This window comes from Phoca vitulina, unplaced genomic scaffold (genome assembly GCF_004348235.1).
Source record: "Phoca vitulina isolate PV1807 unplaced genomic scaffold, GSC_HSeal_1.0 scaffold14, whole genome shotgun sequence".
In the NCBI taxonomy this organism is placed as follows: Eukaryota; Metazoa; Chordata; class Mammalia; order Carnivora; family Phocidae; genus Phoca; species Phoca vitulina.
In genome coordinates, this window is record NW_022589717.1 from 21273950 (window position 1) to 21290127 (window position 16178).

The following is a 16178-nucleotide window of genomic DNA, read 5'->3' on the forward strand; positions in this document are numbered from 1 at the left end:
AGGGAGAGGGAATCTCCAGCAGATTCCCTAGTGATCGTGGAGCCCTGATGTGGGGCTTGACGCGGGGCTCGATGCGGGGCTCGATCCCATGACCCCGCCCCAAGATCATGACCTGAGCCGAAACCAAGAGTTGGTTTAACCAACTGAGCCATCCAGGCGCCCCAACGTGTCATATACATGTAATATATTTTTGACACACTCTACTTTAGAATCTCTTCTTGAATGAGTCAGAAAGAGAGTGAATGAGGGAGTAATCAGTAGAAATTGGATAAACAGAATTTCAGTTACCAGTAAAATACCTGTTTACTGAATGCCATGGCCTATGACTCAGAGGAACTTCATGGCTACTGAAAAACAGCTCTTCTAGTGATCAAAAATGCCACCATGGTTTCACAAAGTAAGAATTTTATTGAGGAAGAACTAGAGCCAACTTGGGTTATTCAACAACAAAACAGGAAGGTGAATTAATACGCCCACTTTCCTTGGCATACCCATTTCACTTTTTCTCCACCTCAACCCCCCCTGCTAATACCCCCAGAAAGACTCCCTTGGGGAACACATGGAAATTATTCATTAATGTTATCTGAGTGAAAATATGCTCAGTCCATAGGATGCCTTGAGGACCTTTCACATAAATTGACCGCTTCTAGATTTAAAAAAAGAGGTAGAATGGATTTAAGGGAGTTTTCTGAATTGTCACGTTAGTTGCAAAACACAGTACTTTCAACACAAAGTGAGACTTTTATTGGAGAGAGGAGCTGAAGAAGTCACTATATATTTTGAATACAGTTTTGAGTCATTGTAGAAATAGCCTGAAGTCAGGCCCCAGGGTATTACCACTTCCTATTGCCAGAAGGACATAACAAGATAACCTATCTCAAGAAAACTGGAGTCTACAGGGCCAAATTATTTGCTTATCTCCGAAAGCTATATCATTTACTTCTTTTAGTGGCTTTGACCTATAATTATCACCTTCTTTGTTATGGTGCTTAAGGAGTCCTACTGCCTTGGCCATCTTAATGGTGGCGATTTGAGCGGTGATGACCGTTTGTTTACATTCCTGAACTGAAAAGAACCTTCTCACCACACTGTGGCACAGGCAACATGACTGATGGAGGAGTACCACTGCACGTTGTTTCTCCGAGATTAGCTAATGAGCAGTTGTGACCATGCTTCCAGCCTCACCCAGCCTGAAAGACAACCTCTTATGTCAAAAACAGTAAGAACCATAAAAATCTTCTGAAGGCATCTCTAAATGATGGCAGTGGTAGAGCAATTAAAGTCTATGACTTTTTACTTAGCAGATACGATGTTTGTTTCTGTTTGCTAATAGCATTCTTTTTCTTCATAGCATTACAAAATAAAAAATCTGAAAATGTATATATATGGATTATTTTTTGCATAAAGGGTTGAAATTTTGAGTCAATAGTATACACATACACACACACACACACAGTACAGAGATATCCCTTCAAGAAAAATCAGTCTGAGACAGGTATTTCAAGAAAAATATGAAATGAAACAAAAATTGATTCCCAAGCTTTTTTAGGCTGCAAGTGCTTATTTAGATGAATGCCTTCAGCTCTGTGATATTACCAAATATGCCAAAAACAAGCAAAAACTATCTCAGATATTGTTCCTAAAAATTTTTATAGATCTGGGAAAAAAACATTTTAAAATATTGATATGTCTTTATTTTAAGAAATGGAATTGCTAAAAAAAAAAGAAAGAAAAGAAATGTAATTGCTAGAAATGTTTAGCTACTGAATGGAAAATATCAATATAATTACAGTTTTAATCAATGAATTTTGATTGTGATAAAGTTTCTTATAATGTTTAGTATGTTCTCTGGTTCAAAATTGGTTAGTTAGATTTTGCCTCCCTGGTGTGGATTTTCCACTCTCAGAAAGTTGTCAATCTTTCCGAGCCGCTTAAAAGAAAGTTGTCCTTAGAAAGCAAAGGAAATGCTTTGCAAGCGATAAAAATCACTGGGTTTCGTCCTAATCCTGATTTTCAACCAACATGTACTTGGAACCGTTGTCTTCTGATGCAGACCTCTAATGCCTGAGGAATGCAGGGCCACCGTACAAGCTGCGCAGACATTGACTTCGGAGTGTTCCCGGCTCTGTCGGAACGGCTACTGTACCCCCACGGGCAAGTGCTGCTGCACCCCGGGATGGGAAGGGGACTTCTGCAGAATTGGTGAGTGTTTCTGTTGTCCCCAGGAAAGACTGGGCATGGGACAGTCCTTGGGAACTTAAGAACTTAATGTCAGCTCTTTCTTCTAGAATGATCTACGGTTCAAAATTTAGCCATTTATCATATTAACGCTCAATCTGTTTCTAAACTTGTAAATGCAATCTTTCCCATGTTCCTGTTGTAAACAATGCACTTTTGAAGGTTAATCATAAACATAAGAGACTTTTAAATAACCGAGTCCTTTCAAAAAGTACAGAATGAACACAGCACAACGCGATCATCTGTACAGGCTCTCAGTCCCAGGTTTGAGATTTCACACCAGCCGATGACCTCGTGTTTGCAAAGCCCCTCTCCAAGTGCCAGCATTTTCCAGACACCCCATAAATGCCCTCCCTAACTTTACTGCTTGCTTTCTTGCGGCAGTGCCTGAAAAGCAGGGTTTTTCAGTGGGTGTTATTAAATAAAAGGGGAAAGCGCAATTATCTGGAGGCACAGCATGAGGTTTTTAATTCTTTTTGCCACTCCTTTGTGACCCATCAGCTAGGTGTGCAGCTACTCAGAGACAGCAAAAGAGATTTATTCCAGGGTTACTCTATCCTTTAACCAGGGATTTCCTCGATTACATGCAACGATGTTTACATTCTGCTTGATGTGAAGAAAATTAGATAAATTCAGATACCTAGTTTAAGAAGGTATGTGTTGAAAAATGCATTTTCAGGAGAAATTTTCTTTTCTTTTATATATGAGGTGATGGGTGTTTGCTAAATCTGTTGTGGGAATCATTTCAGAATATACGCAAACCGAACTTTCATGCTTATACCTGAAACTTACACAGCGATGCATGCCATTTATTTCTCAGTAAAACTGGGAAAGATTTCCATAAGGATAAATGCGTTTTTAATGCATTTTCAACAACCAGCGTATGCATATTCTTACAAAAGAATTGAGCTCTGCTATCTCAGATATTAAAGTATCTCTTGCCAATGAAAATATGTTCCAAATTCATATTTAATATTATCTTTAATGCCTAAATGTTATCTTTCCTTTATTCTAAACATATATTATTTGTTCCAAAAATGATAACCATAACTTGTCTATACATCGTCTAACAAAATGTAGCCAACACTTAAAGTCACATACACAGTATACATTTTAAGCTTAAATTGCTTCAGCAGGGATAACACTACCTGGTTGATTATTACTGGGGTTATATATCTAGGAGAGAGCTATCATAATTAAAGCTCTACCAAAATTAGGTAATTACATCAGTTAAAACAAATGCTTACCTTTTATTGACCCATTCTGTCTTCTTTTTCCATAGTTGACAAAAAAATGAGAATCAGTCTTCAAATGCACAAATATTCTAATTCTTGATAATATATCTTTCTTCTGCTCCCTTTAATGACTGACAATACCTATTCTCTCTGCTTCTTTTATAACAGTGTCCATTCTGTTGTACTTCTTACTTTGTATTTTGCCTAATCTCTTAAGTCACCTCAGGTTATCAGATAACAAAAATTTACTGAGTGCCTTCTGGTAATAGTATGTTAGAACTGAGGGTAACCAAATTATTTTGTTTTGCTTTTTTTAATTTTTTTAAATTTATTCATTCGAGACACAAGAGATACAGAGAGAGAGAGAGCATGAGCAAGGGGAGAGGCAGAGGGAGAGGGAGAAGCAGGCTCCCCACTGAGCAGGGAGCCCGAAATGGGACTCGATCCCAGAACCCTGGGATCATGACCTGAGCCGAAGGCGGACGCTTAAACCACTGAGCCACCCAGGCACCCCATAACCAAATTATTTTGAATATAGGTGGCATTATACATTACATTATAGATATTAATAATAATAATAATAAGTGATATAAATGAAAATAGACATTCTTTGAGATAACATGAAGTTTTATTTCAATAAAGTACTTTAATCTTTCTACTAGTCAGTTTAAATAGTTTGAATATATAAGATAAAGCAGAACCATTTTATAAAGGTAATCTGTTCATGATGTTTTTGACCCAAGCAAGAACTTTATTCATATACTAACATAGTTCATTGCCCACAAATTTTAAAAAATCGTCTAGTTATTCTCTAGTTTTTTCTTTTCCATTTGTCAGCCACAGACCCCTGGGTTTTGATTAATGCATTTGAAAAGGTTAAAATAACCCTGTCCCCCAAAAGTGTAAAGAAACGTGTTCAAGGAATTTGATTCTGTCTACAGTGACTGCACATCCCAGATTTATCCCATCAGTAAAACGCAATTAACTTATACAAACCAATTTTATCTCTGTATCTCATTTTAGCAGTAGATCTTTTTTTTTAGAGAATTAATAATTAATTTATTTTTTAGAGAGAGTGTGCCAGCAGTGGGGTAGGGGCAGAGGGAGAATCTCCAGCAGACTCCACACCCAGCGTGGAGCCATGACCCTGAGATCATGACCCGAGCCAAAACCAAGAGCCAGACACTTAACTGACTGAGTCACTCAGGTGCCCCAGCAGTAAATCTTTACATTTCCCACCTATATTGTAGTGGCAAAAATCCTTATATGAAGAGATCCTGTGTGTAGAGTAACCCTGAAAAGGATTGCTAAGAATATCCTTCCCTGGCCAACTGCACTGCCCCAAGAAGGGCTACAAAGTGTAATCAGAGATGAAGCAATATGATGCGCTCCCCAGGAGCAAAGGAAAAGAGGAACCCAAGGGAGTCCCCACGGGAGATATCCCATCGAACCTAACTTGAGAACTGACCGTGCCTTTGTACGGCACTGGAGAGGCTGAAGCCACTAGGCCTCCCTCTCAGGCCAGGCCCTTCCCACATTTTAAGGTCCTACCCTGGAAGAATGGGAACCTAGAGTTACTTGGAAGGCCCTCTGTTGGAAACACCCTAGTGGCACAGAGGTTTGAAAGAGCCGGAATCCTCATTGGAAATAGAGTCAGTTCCGGAAGGGATTGAACTTGTCTCCCATGATCTCTGCTTCCCTGGAAATGTCTCCCATTCTTTACTGAGCTCTAGCCCGCACATAACCGTGGCTCTGGAAATCTTCTTTCCTTCCTGTATTTATCATCTTTTGGATCATTTTGTGACTGGCTACCTCCTCCCCCTCCCTTCCCTTACTCATCAAATATTTGTTGGCCTCATACTCGGCACTGTTTCTGACACACAGAATGAGAGTGTGGTTTTATTGCTTTTTTTTTTTTTTTCCCCTCCCAGCAAAATGTGAGCCGGCATGTCGTCATGGAGGTGTCTGTGTTAGACCGAACAAGTGCCTCTGTAAAAAAGGATATCTCGGTCCTCAGTGTGAACAAGTGGACAGAAACATCCGCCGAGTGACCAGGGCAGGTATTCTTGATCAGATCATTGACATGACATCTTATTTGCTGGATCTAACAAGTTACATTGTATAGTTTCTGGGACTGTTTGAATATTCCTTTCCAATGGGCATTTATTTTTTATCCTGTCATTAAAAAGAAAGACTGTTATCCTACTACACACTTCCTGTGATTTCATTTTCTTTTATTAATTTAAAAATAATTTACAGAAATGTGCAGATTCTGTGTGTGTATGTTGGCACGTTTGTTCACAAAGGCACGTACACACACACACTAACAACCCCTATACGCGTGGTTGCATAACAGATGGGTTTTAAAAATATATATTTCCTTGTGTGGAGTAATTTACACAGAAATTCCATTGTAAATTGATAACGGAATGTTTATGTCACCAGAAGAGATTATTTGACTTCCCAGGAATTTTCTGTCTGTAATAACCAAAGTCAACTTTAATGGAGTTTTGAAACATTACTGTGCAATCTGATGGATCTAATAAAAAAAAAGGCAATATTTTTATATTAAAGGATTATAATGTGAGAGAATGTTTCAGAACTCCCTGATGAATTTCTAAATGGGCAACTTGATATAAAATTGTAATCTTCATTTGTATCAATGTATCCAATTACAGAATGTTACCCACTTACTTTTTATTGGCAGAGAAATCTGGTTACTCTAGTTTAATCTCAAGATTGTTTTCAAGTGTTTTATAATTAAATCATAACAGCATATTCTAAAATCAATCTTCCTAAAAGGTCTGCTTTTATTATATATTGTATCTAACAATAGGCACTGGGTTTGTGTTACCTATTTATATTTTTTATTTTATTTTTATAATATAGACATCACCTAGATGAAACACCTTTGCCCTGTCCTGTAAAATACTAAAGTTACATTTTTCACCAACTTAATTGGAAAGAAGGGGAGTGAGAAAGCAAACAGTCTTTAATGTGCTGTGGATCTAATCTAGCAATGTATCCTTGTGCCAACATGTAATCATTAACGACGGATGAAAAAGCAAGAAAACAGCCAATCCTTATAAAATTCCAGCATTAAACATATGTAAAGTGCATAGCAAGACTGTCAGTGTATATGTGATTAGAATGTTGCAGATTTCACACTGAACGAACCTCACTGGAGAAGCGCTCACTCGTTTTGAACAAATCTTGGCTATGTAAGCTGTCACTTGTACAAATTTTTTTTAAATAATAATTCTTGCCAAATATGGGTTTTAATGTATATGTTCCTTTAGAACTCAATGAAAATCCTCTTTGGTTAATGTATGAATAAATTTCTGTAAATGTTCTGTTCAGGTTTTTAAAGAAATGCCATGTTTTAATTTAAAGCAGCAAAAAGTCTGATGGACATTTTTCTTAATGGTTTTTGAGGCCAGCTCTCCACATTCGGATCATAACAAAATTATAAGGCCTCTTTGCACTACGGAGAAAACATCTATCGTGATGTGCACACCCACTCTAGGTTGTCCTATAAACATCTGTTCTTCCAGAATCTAAACTGGAGACTAGTGTAGATTATGCAGCATAGGCTGACTTTCCAAACCTGCTCCTTACCTATAGGAATATGAACCTCAATTAAAAAGAATAAAATCGTGTAACTAGTATTTCTCTATTGTTTTAAGGCGAGAGATTTTCAGTTAAAGCACAGTGAGCGTTTGTGTAGAAAGGTTGTTTAAGTACACTGCTCTTGTCTTCCATATATGATTACTTAAGTTTCAAGTGACCTCATGCCAAATGGAAATGGGTTGAGAAACCTTGGTTCAGTGCTTAGTGAACAATAGCCTGCATTAAAAAGTGCATGCATAATTTTGCACAATTTAGATTCAATTGACAGTCTATTCAAAGAAGTCTCAGGATTAAATGAGCATGGAGACCAAATTGCCCTCTTACCCCAGAAAAGGGGTGGTCCCTTCTAGTCACACTAACACTTCATTGGCCCAAGAGTGTGACAAATCTTGCCATGAACCTGCCGTAGCCTGCATCTGGAGGTTAATAGCAGTCTTTTGTCTCCGTTGCTTTCTCTTCATAGCCCTTTTACTGAATTCCATCACAGAAAGTTTTACAATTAAAAAAAAAAAATGTCCTGACAACCATTTTTGTAAATGGACCTTATCATCTAATCGTCCCTTATTCAACGTGGGTGACATTAACAAAATGTGAACTTCTGGTGAGGGAGCCAGCTGTCTAAATCTGTCAAATTGTGCAGTTTTATTACACATTCTCCTGTTCATAGTTTCACTGAAAACAATAAGGACACTGCTATAGATTCAGCAAAATCTGAAAAATCCGAGGTTTCTTCTTACACAATCTTTCCATCTCTTCCAAAAGAATCTCTCCAAAAGAAAAGGTGTTATATTGCCCTTAGTCCTCCTATTTAAAAATATCTATATTAAATTGACCAGGCCCAGACTTTTTACACAGTCCTTTCCCAAGTGAAAGAGTTTCAAATGTCTTAGAAAAACATATGTACCCCAGGTGTCTCTGCCTTTTCTATTGTGAGTCATTAGAATAAAAGAGCAAAACCTTCTGAAAGAGAAGATAGCAAGATCCATGGATATTAAATCCGAGCAAAGAAAGTCAAGTCGTTGGAGTCATTTCTTTCTCTTCTTGGGAGAGACGTAAAGAGCAGTGGCTAATTGATGGCTATAAATTTTAAACTCTGTGATCATTTCAAAAACAATCTTTTGACCTTTTTGTTTTCAATCAGATTTTTAAACTATGTGACTGGAGAATTATCTTAAATGCTCCATGAAAGGCAGGTAGGAATTGGTTTCAAGTATGAGCCAGGGAGAAGTGATTGTTTTGTCATGCGAATGGCAACATCTACTTGGTTCTTAACGCACACAATCAGAATGGAGAAAAATGTCCTTGGCATGAATGTAGATTTGTGAGATAAAGATAAAATAAAGAGATAGAAAAATGTACGGTTATCCCTTTGTCCATTCTGGAGCTTAAGCTTTGGGTGTCAATTTAATGTGAAGGGCTGTTAAGGTAGTTATAAAGGGTTGGAGAAAAACTCTATACCGCCGCTTTTGCCAAACTCTTGTCCTGGTTAATAGAACCTGTTTTTCTTGCCAGTTAGTTAAGGTAACGAGAAGAAAACTTAATTGGCACATCATTAAACTGAAAAGAAGGAAAGAGTTAAAAAAAAAAAACAAAAACTTTGTGTGATGATAAGAAGTTCCATCCATACTTTTTCTTCTTGGAATTTTTTTTCAGTGTGGCTACTGTAAAATATTTTATCACAAAGAATACTCAGAAGTCTTCTCAGATTAATGGACTATATCATAAGGAACAGAGAAACCTACACATACCAAATACACACGCAACCTAAATAGAAAACCATTCCCTTTTTCATTTATATACTTCAGAGCAGGCACCTCTTCTCTACTGATTTCTTTGAAAACGATTACATACCAATTTATTAACAACTTTAATATGTTTCTTTTGATATTGCTTTTATCTCTGAATCATAAACTGTATAACAAGCCTACCAGGCGTAAGACACGAGGTTAGATGCTGCATCATCTAGGGTCTCTCAAAGTACACATTAACTTAAACTTAATTATTAGTCTAACATTCTTAACTTTGAAACAGAAAACAGAAGCCAAACCCAAATTTTTAAGTGGAAAAATAAGGTATACCATAGGCAGATGTAGTCGGCTGATCAATAAATTAAAGTTTTTTATGTCTCTATAGAATGCTACCTATAGTATTTATCTCTACCCCCCCGTCTCTATCTCTCTCTCTTCTCCCACCTACCCCCAATGTATCCTTCTTCCATTTAACCTCTTCCTTCTCTTCCATTTCTATTGGTTTTGAATAAACAGATATGTCCTCAGTACACCCATAATGAAGATGTCCTGTGGTAGGTTGTGATTGATTTTGCTCATTACGACCTTTTCTTTATTTTCCTAATAGATACCCTCTCCCAATGTCACATTTGCTCAGACGCTATATCATGAAGAACAGTAGACAAATATGAATATACTAAATTGATCTATTACAGTTACTGAAAGAAATAACCAAAAGCATAAATGACCACGAGCCTGGATGCTCCAGTTCGGCTTGCGGGCCATCATTCATAAACAGGAAAACATAAAGAATATCCCAGGCAAGAGCTTGAGCTAACAGCAGGAAAAGTTAGTAGCCCTTTCCTATTCAGGCATGACCATCTCTATGGAGTCTATTTTGAAGAGGATTATTCCAAATCTCTTCTTTGCCCACCTCTGGGATGAGACTTGAACTTGCAGAGAAATTAGACCAAAGTTCCATGCCCAGAAAATGTACATATTTCTGTGTCTCCCATAGGAAGTTAGTGGGCCCATTATTGTGAATGCTGGCAATACTTTTTAGGAAGTTCCTCTAGAATATCCTAAAGAAACATGTTTACTATCGTACATTCTTTCTTTTCATCACGCTAACCCAAATTAGTCATGCCTCCAGTAATTAATGATGTCAAAGAAGGTGGAAACCTAAGAACAGAAGCATTTCGATATTAAAAACACTAAAAACACGACCATAAGACCTGCCAAACACTAATCCTAGGGAATTTCAACACTTTTTTCTCTTAAATGTCTTCTCCTAAGTTTTGGAAATTGTTTTAAGGCTGTTTAGGAGAGCAAGCTGTATTCAAGAGAGCATGAGTGTTGTCGTGCCATGTTCTTCTCAATCAGAGCGGTACTTTCCCTAGCTGCTAGGAAGAGGTGCATTCCTCTATCGGATCAGCACTTTTCTTAAAATCTCCAATTACATATGAGCCCAAGAGACACCCATCACTTACCTTGCATTCTTCTGTAAAGGTCATATATAAGTGGGTTGAAAAAATAAAAAATAAATAATGGATTCCTCATATCAACATAAAGCCTTAAGCCTAAAACTTGTTATTGCTTTTTTTTTTCTTGCCAGACTACATATTGACTTACCAAAAAAAAAAAAAAAAAGGTATCAATTCAACATGAATTCTAAAGTTATATCTCATTGTATATCACAAAGTCAGACATCAAGTTTCAGTCGGGATATTTTTTTGCATTGATTATACATTACTTAAAATCAAAATACATGTATAAATATGCATGCAAATTAACAAATGTTTGGGGAGTCATCTCAATTGACTATAACATTTTAAGTTAAAAAACACATTTTAGCACATAGGATAGAAAAAACAGAACATTAACAGTGATGGGAAATTCATAAAGGATAAATTTAAAATAAGCTTTGTCTTCACAGAAGCTAATTCCTGTACATTTCCTTTTGCACTAAAAAACAACTAGCCAATACTTTCCATTCACATGAATAATTTGTTGTCAGGTTTGGCATAGCCTCTGCCCAAAATATATGTTGGATATTTATTTACCTCATTCTTAAAATCTGAGGCATGCTTTTCCTAGAATAAATGAAGATTTCATGCATAGTAGAATCTAATATTATTAATACATCAATATATTCTATTCATTATACTATTGAGAAATTGAATTGACAACCTTATGGAAAGTCAAGTGTTTTCCTTCTCTCATATTCACAGGACATTTTTAGACCAAGAACCACGTAGTAGCAAGGTAAATGATACAAAGGTAATATGGAATTTGGGGGGTGGGCTTGATTCCCTAGGCCATGTTAAAGAAGACTATTAATTTGAAAGAAACCCATCTAATTCAAATGAAAGAATTATCAAATCATTATCATCGATAAGCATAAAAGATATCTGAAAAGAAACTCCTATGTCTTTCCTGGTTTTATCTGTGATTAACTTTGTCCACTTTTAAAGCATAGTTAACTTTATCATTCTTTCAACATGTGTTAGTTTTCCTAGCTGTTCATTTTCCTCTGAGTTGTGGACAAATGGGACAATTTGTCCATAACCTTATTCACAAAAGATACCAGAACAAATCCTTGCTTGAACTTCTGTCAAGAGGTGGAAAGCTGTGGGAGCAAATAGCAAAAGCAGGTACATGTTGGAGGGAGCAGAGTTAATACAGGTACTAGTTGGGATTCCTATAAACGTGCTTCTGAAGAGTAACATGCAAAGCCATTGGCTCAGATAATCCCTCTAAATTTGACTTAATCTGATTTATTTAACCCAGTTGTTATAACATGCAGTTCTCTTTGATCAAGCCTCTATTATTCAGCTATCCTTCCATCCATTAATTCCACAAATATTTATAGAAGTGCCTAGCATGATTATGTGCTATAGAAAAGGCAAGGACGTTTACTATGGGGGATTGTGAGCCCAGTGGGTATGATGAACATGTTTGAAGCAAAAGACTATAATCACACCCAACCAGCTCCAATTCAGCTCAACTTTAGAATCCAGCAATAATAGTACAGATGGCCTAAAGTACATCTGTGTGTATCTGTATGTGTGCACACACCCATGTATATATATTTATCTATCTGTACAAACACTACATATGTATACACACTATCTATGTAATATATAATATATGTATAATGCATATAAATTCTAACAAGTGTATTTGTGTTATCTTTAAAATAGAACGATTGTATCTTGAAGTGGTAAATGCAGAGAATTGGTTTTTATTGTTGATCTGTGGATTTAATGATTTTTAGGTGAAAAGGATGTTTAAGTGTACAATTTCTTTTCTTAATTTAATATATTTATGTAAATGCATGCCTGAAATTTGGTTAGATTGGCTGTGTTTTGTGTCCTTTAACATGATCAAATGTATTAAACTTTATCTTATGACCTGATATACATGTGCTATTCTAAAATTCTTTTTTATTTTAGTATTTAAAAGTTTTTCCTAAATATTCATACTGATGATATAAGCGCTTATCTTTAAATATTCTATACCCAAACTACTTCTTCAAAATATTCTTGCCTTTTGCCATTTTTCACGTTCTAATTTTAAAACTTTATTCCCCAAAGTATATGTCAATGTTAAGGATCAGTTATTGCATATATATATATATATATATATATATATACACACATACATGCATATATTGGAAAGCCATAGGATGTTATGCTGATTTAAATGTATTCTACATTGTAAATGACTTAAATCTGATCCTTTTAAGCCAGTTAGAATCACTAAGGGAACATGTACAAGAGCAGTTGAGAGTGTTGAGTGCCCACACTGAAGCGAAGAAGCACATAGAAGGGGTGAGACATGAGAAAAGGTGATTGCAGATACCCCCAAAACTTTGGTGCCCACACTGAAGCGAAGAAGCACATAGAAGGGGCGAGACATGAGAAAAGGTGATTGCAGATACCCCCAAAACTTTGTTGACCTGGCCATGTTGCTTTCAGTGGACCTCAGCAAGATTTATATATGGTCAAATATGCTATTTTGAACAAAAATTTTAAATCTGCCAATATTCTTAGAAGAGCAAAATGATTTCATCTGGGTCTCCTTTCTTCCTGAATAAATACATCTCTTTGACTCTCTGACAGGAAAAGCTGCTTCTCCCTAAGACATGATTATTTCTAAGAGAATAAAAAGTGTTATAAGGTGCTTATTCATAGACAGTCCCTGAGATCAGATTTGTCTCTCAAAGTTTTAAGTTAGGCAAAAATCACCCCATGAAAAGTATTCTTGGGGCGCCTGGGTGGCTCAGTCGTTAAGCGTCTGCCTTCGGCTCAGGTCATGATCCCAGAGTCCTGGGATCGAGCCCCGCATCGGGCTCCCTGCTCCGCGGGAAACCTGCTTCTCCCTCTCCCACTCCCCCTGCTTGTGTTCCCTCTCTCGCTGTGTCTCTCTCTGTCAAATAAATAAATAAAATCTTTAAAAAAAAAAAAAAAAGTATTCTTTAGTTCATTCCACAGTGGCCTGGGAGAACCCAGAGTTCTGGCTTCCTCAGGCACTGCCCTTCTGCTTTCTGAAGGATGTGTCCCCACAGCTTAGCTCCTAATCACCCTGGGTTTCCTGTGCATGGCTGGTCTTCCCCACCAGATTATAAATCTCCTGAGGATATCTTCTACTTTTATAATCCCTGACAGTCCTAGAGCAGCTCCTGCATAATTGCCATAAGGAAAATAATCATACATAGGTAACAGCCTAGAGACTCGAGTGTTTCTTGCAATCTCTCTGGGTTCCCTCCCTCTCCCTTGATTGGCTTCTGAACTCTGCCATCATCAGTGTAATCAATTCCCCCGCATTAAATGCCCTTTGTTGTGGACACTTGAAATGGTTTCTGTTTTCCTTTTTTAGAACCTGATACATGTATTCACAAGAGTGCTTCAGACACAGATGAGGAGAGATAACATAGTGGAATTACACAGGGACATGCTGAGATCTCCTGTAGGAGAAGACACTCGGAAATCATTGCCTTGAATCCCAACGTGATCACAGGAAGATGTAATCAGAGACATCCTACCTCCAAACCTGATACAAACCCTTAGATTATTTAGGCAGCTACAGATGGAAAATGCCATTACTCTCACAGTTGTCATTAAGAATTTTCATACCTCCCATATGTACTATGAGCTTCTTTAAAAAAAAAAAATAGGCAAGACAAAACAAAACAAAAAACTATCAGCTTTGAGTTTTGTCTAGGAGTCTGATAGCTAATGTAAGAGATAGTTCTTTGAACTTGCTTCTTTGCACTTTTATTTTTTTCAGATTTTTTTTAGATTAATGTACTAGTTCCAAAGGAAGTGCAACCTAAAATAGCAGCTACACTTAGTATCTCATTAGAAAAAAATTCAGTTTTTCATATTTGGAGTCCCAAACAGGTCCCTCTGGAGATTAAATCCTACCATCATTCAAAGAAATGAGAAGATAAAAGGAAGAAAAACAACTTGGATAAAATATTTCTTCTGCATTTCCATCATTTGATTTATGTTTGATTTCTATACAATATTTTCGATGCTTAAAACAAACAGAATTTAAAAGAGGAAAAAAGGGGGCAGGAAGAGGGAAGGAGAAGCCTGGGTAGCTGCTGACTATGAAACTCATTCTTCTTGGGAACATGCCCACATCAGAAACTACTCGAGCTCACTCTTGTAATTTAATAAGATGTTGTCAGATCCTTTTGACATATTTATAGCCTTATAATTAAAACTACTTGATGCAAAATCCATGTGCTTGATGTAAAGCAATTTATATTATCATAGACACTGTGTTCTATGATCTACAGCTACTAAAATCCATGCATGCCAGGTGGATTGGCAGCAACCCTGAGCTAGGGCTGTGAGATGTGGATCTGGGCTTGTGTCTCTAATTAGCCAGGTGACACATAAGTTTCTCGCTGCACTGGGACTCAGTTTCTTTATATATAAAATGAGAGACTTAAGTTCCATCTGGCTTTAACAGGTATTGCTACTAGATGTTACTAATCCCAGGATTCATGTGGATTGCAGATCTGAAATTGGTAAATCTTAGAAGTCTGTTAACTACCCCATTTCATTAATTTGTGGTGGCTAAATAATTAGAAAAGACACTCTTAGTCATTTTTCTCTAGTCTCCCAGCCTCTTCTCCTCCTACCTTCTGTGGTTCTTTGTTGTTTTCTCTGATGTGTTCTTGGAGTCAATGTTCTTGGTTCATTTTTGAGTCCTTTCATGTTTCCTACAGCTTTCACTCTAAATTTCTAAACACACTATCTAATCTCTGGCCATCATTTGCTTTGTGCTCAAGAAATACACTGTTATAGGGAGGCTACCATTCCCTCTGGGGTCCTTAATGTCTAGTTTTGCTGTCAGAATCTGTCAGAAATATTATTCTCTCTTCTGTGAACTGGATTCTCAAAAAGACTGCTGCAGGCTCCCTACCTTCCAGATAGATACCATATTCTAAGCAGATGCAGGGCATAAATGCCTAATAGACATCATCTAAAAGCAGACAATTCATGATACAGAAAGGTCAGCCTTAAAAATAAAATAGCCAGTTACTTAACCAGCAAAAATGAGTTTATTTGAGAATAGCAGAGGAATTACAATTTGGGACAGGCAAAATATGGTGAACCATAGACAAGTCCAAAGAACAAAGGAGAAGGGCTTGCTTTTATAGGAGAAAGAAGGGCGTAGGGAGGGATTGTTTTGAACAAAAGTTATGTGATAGTTCTAAACCATGACTGTAAGACATGAAAGTAGCCAGCTGAACAAACCAAAGAATCATGGAGAGCTGGGTGAAATCTGTTGTAATCAGTGCACTTGTTCCCTGATCTTGTATAATTGAGTTTCTACCTCTACTGGCATTTATTCAGATACAACAGGTGGTATTAGCTATTGCACAAATGCCTCTTTCTTTAGCAAGTAGGTAACCAAGGTCTATGAGATTGTCCAAAACCACCTTAGCCAGTGAGTCAAGTGATCGTTGTTGGACTGCTACTGCTTTGGTTGTGAAATCGACTGGCTCTCTTAATGTTGGGGAGAGATTTCTAATCATATATGTTCACTGGCACTTACTCTGACCCAAGGAAGAAAGGCTGTCCCAACTGAGGCAAACCCAGGGTCATGTGTGACTCCTGGAAGTTCCCGTTTAAGATGGCCATGGAGGCTTAATGGGGTGGACCAATGGGAGGGCCAATGGGAGGCTTCTGAGTTGTTATGGATATTAACAGGGACAGTTACATGTCCTAATAAACATTGACCTCCAATTCACCAGCTATCTAAACATTCATATGCCCATGAAAATGCCATCCACCACAGACAAAAATGAAGCCAGGTGGAGCACAGA

General features: G+C 37.2%; 1 protein-coding gene across 3 annotated transcripts in view; it reads left to right on the plus strand.

Moving 5' to 3' along the window:
* HHIP (hedgehog interacting protein) overlaps positions 1 to 10490 on the plus strand; it is a 93146-nt gene extending 82656 nt beyond the window's left edge. The window contains exons 12-14 of one of the 3 annotated variants that reach the window (XM_032412916.1): positions 2054 to 2202; positions 5405 to 5533; positions 6363 to 10490. In XM_032412916.1, coding sequence (XP_032268807.1) covers positions 2054 to 2202; positions 5405 to 5533; positions 6363 to 6373 — 289 coding nt within the window. In that variant the 3' untranslated portion in view covers positions 6374 to 10490. Of the gene's footprint in view, positions 1 to 2053; positions 2203 to 5404 lie in introns of all 3 variants that reach the window. The other 2 variants (XM_032412917.1, XM_032412915.1) reach the window with 2 other exon arrangements.
* The last annotated feature ends 5688 nt before the right edge of the window (positions 10491 to 16178 follow it).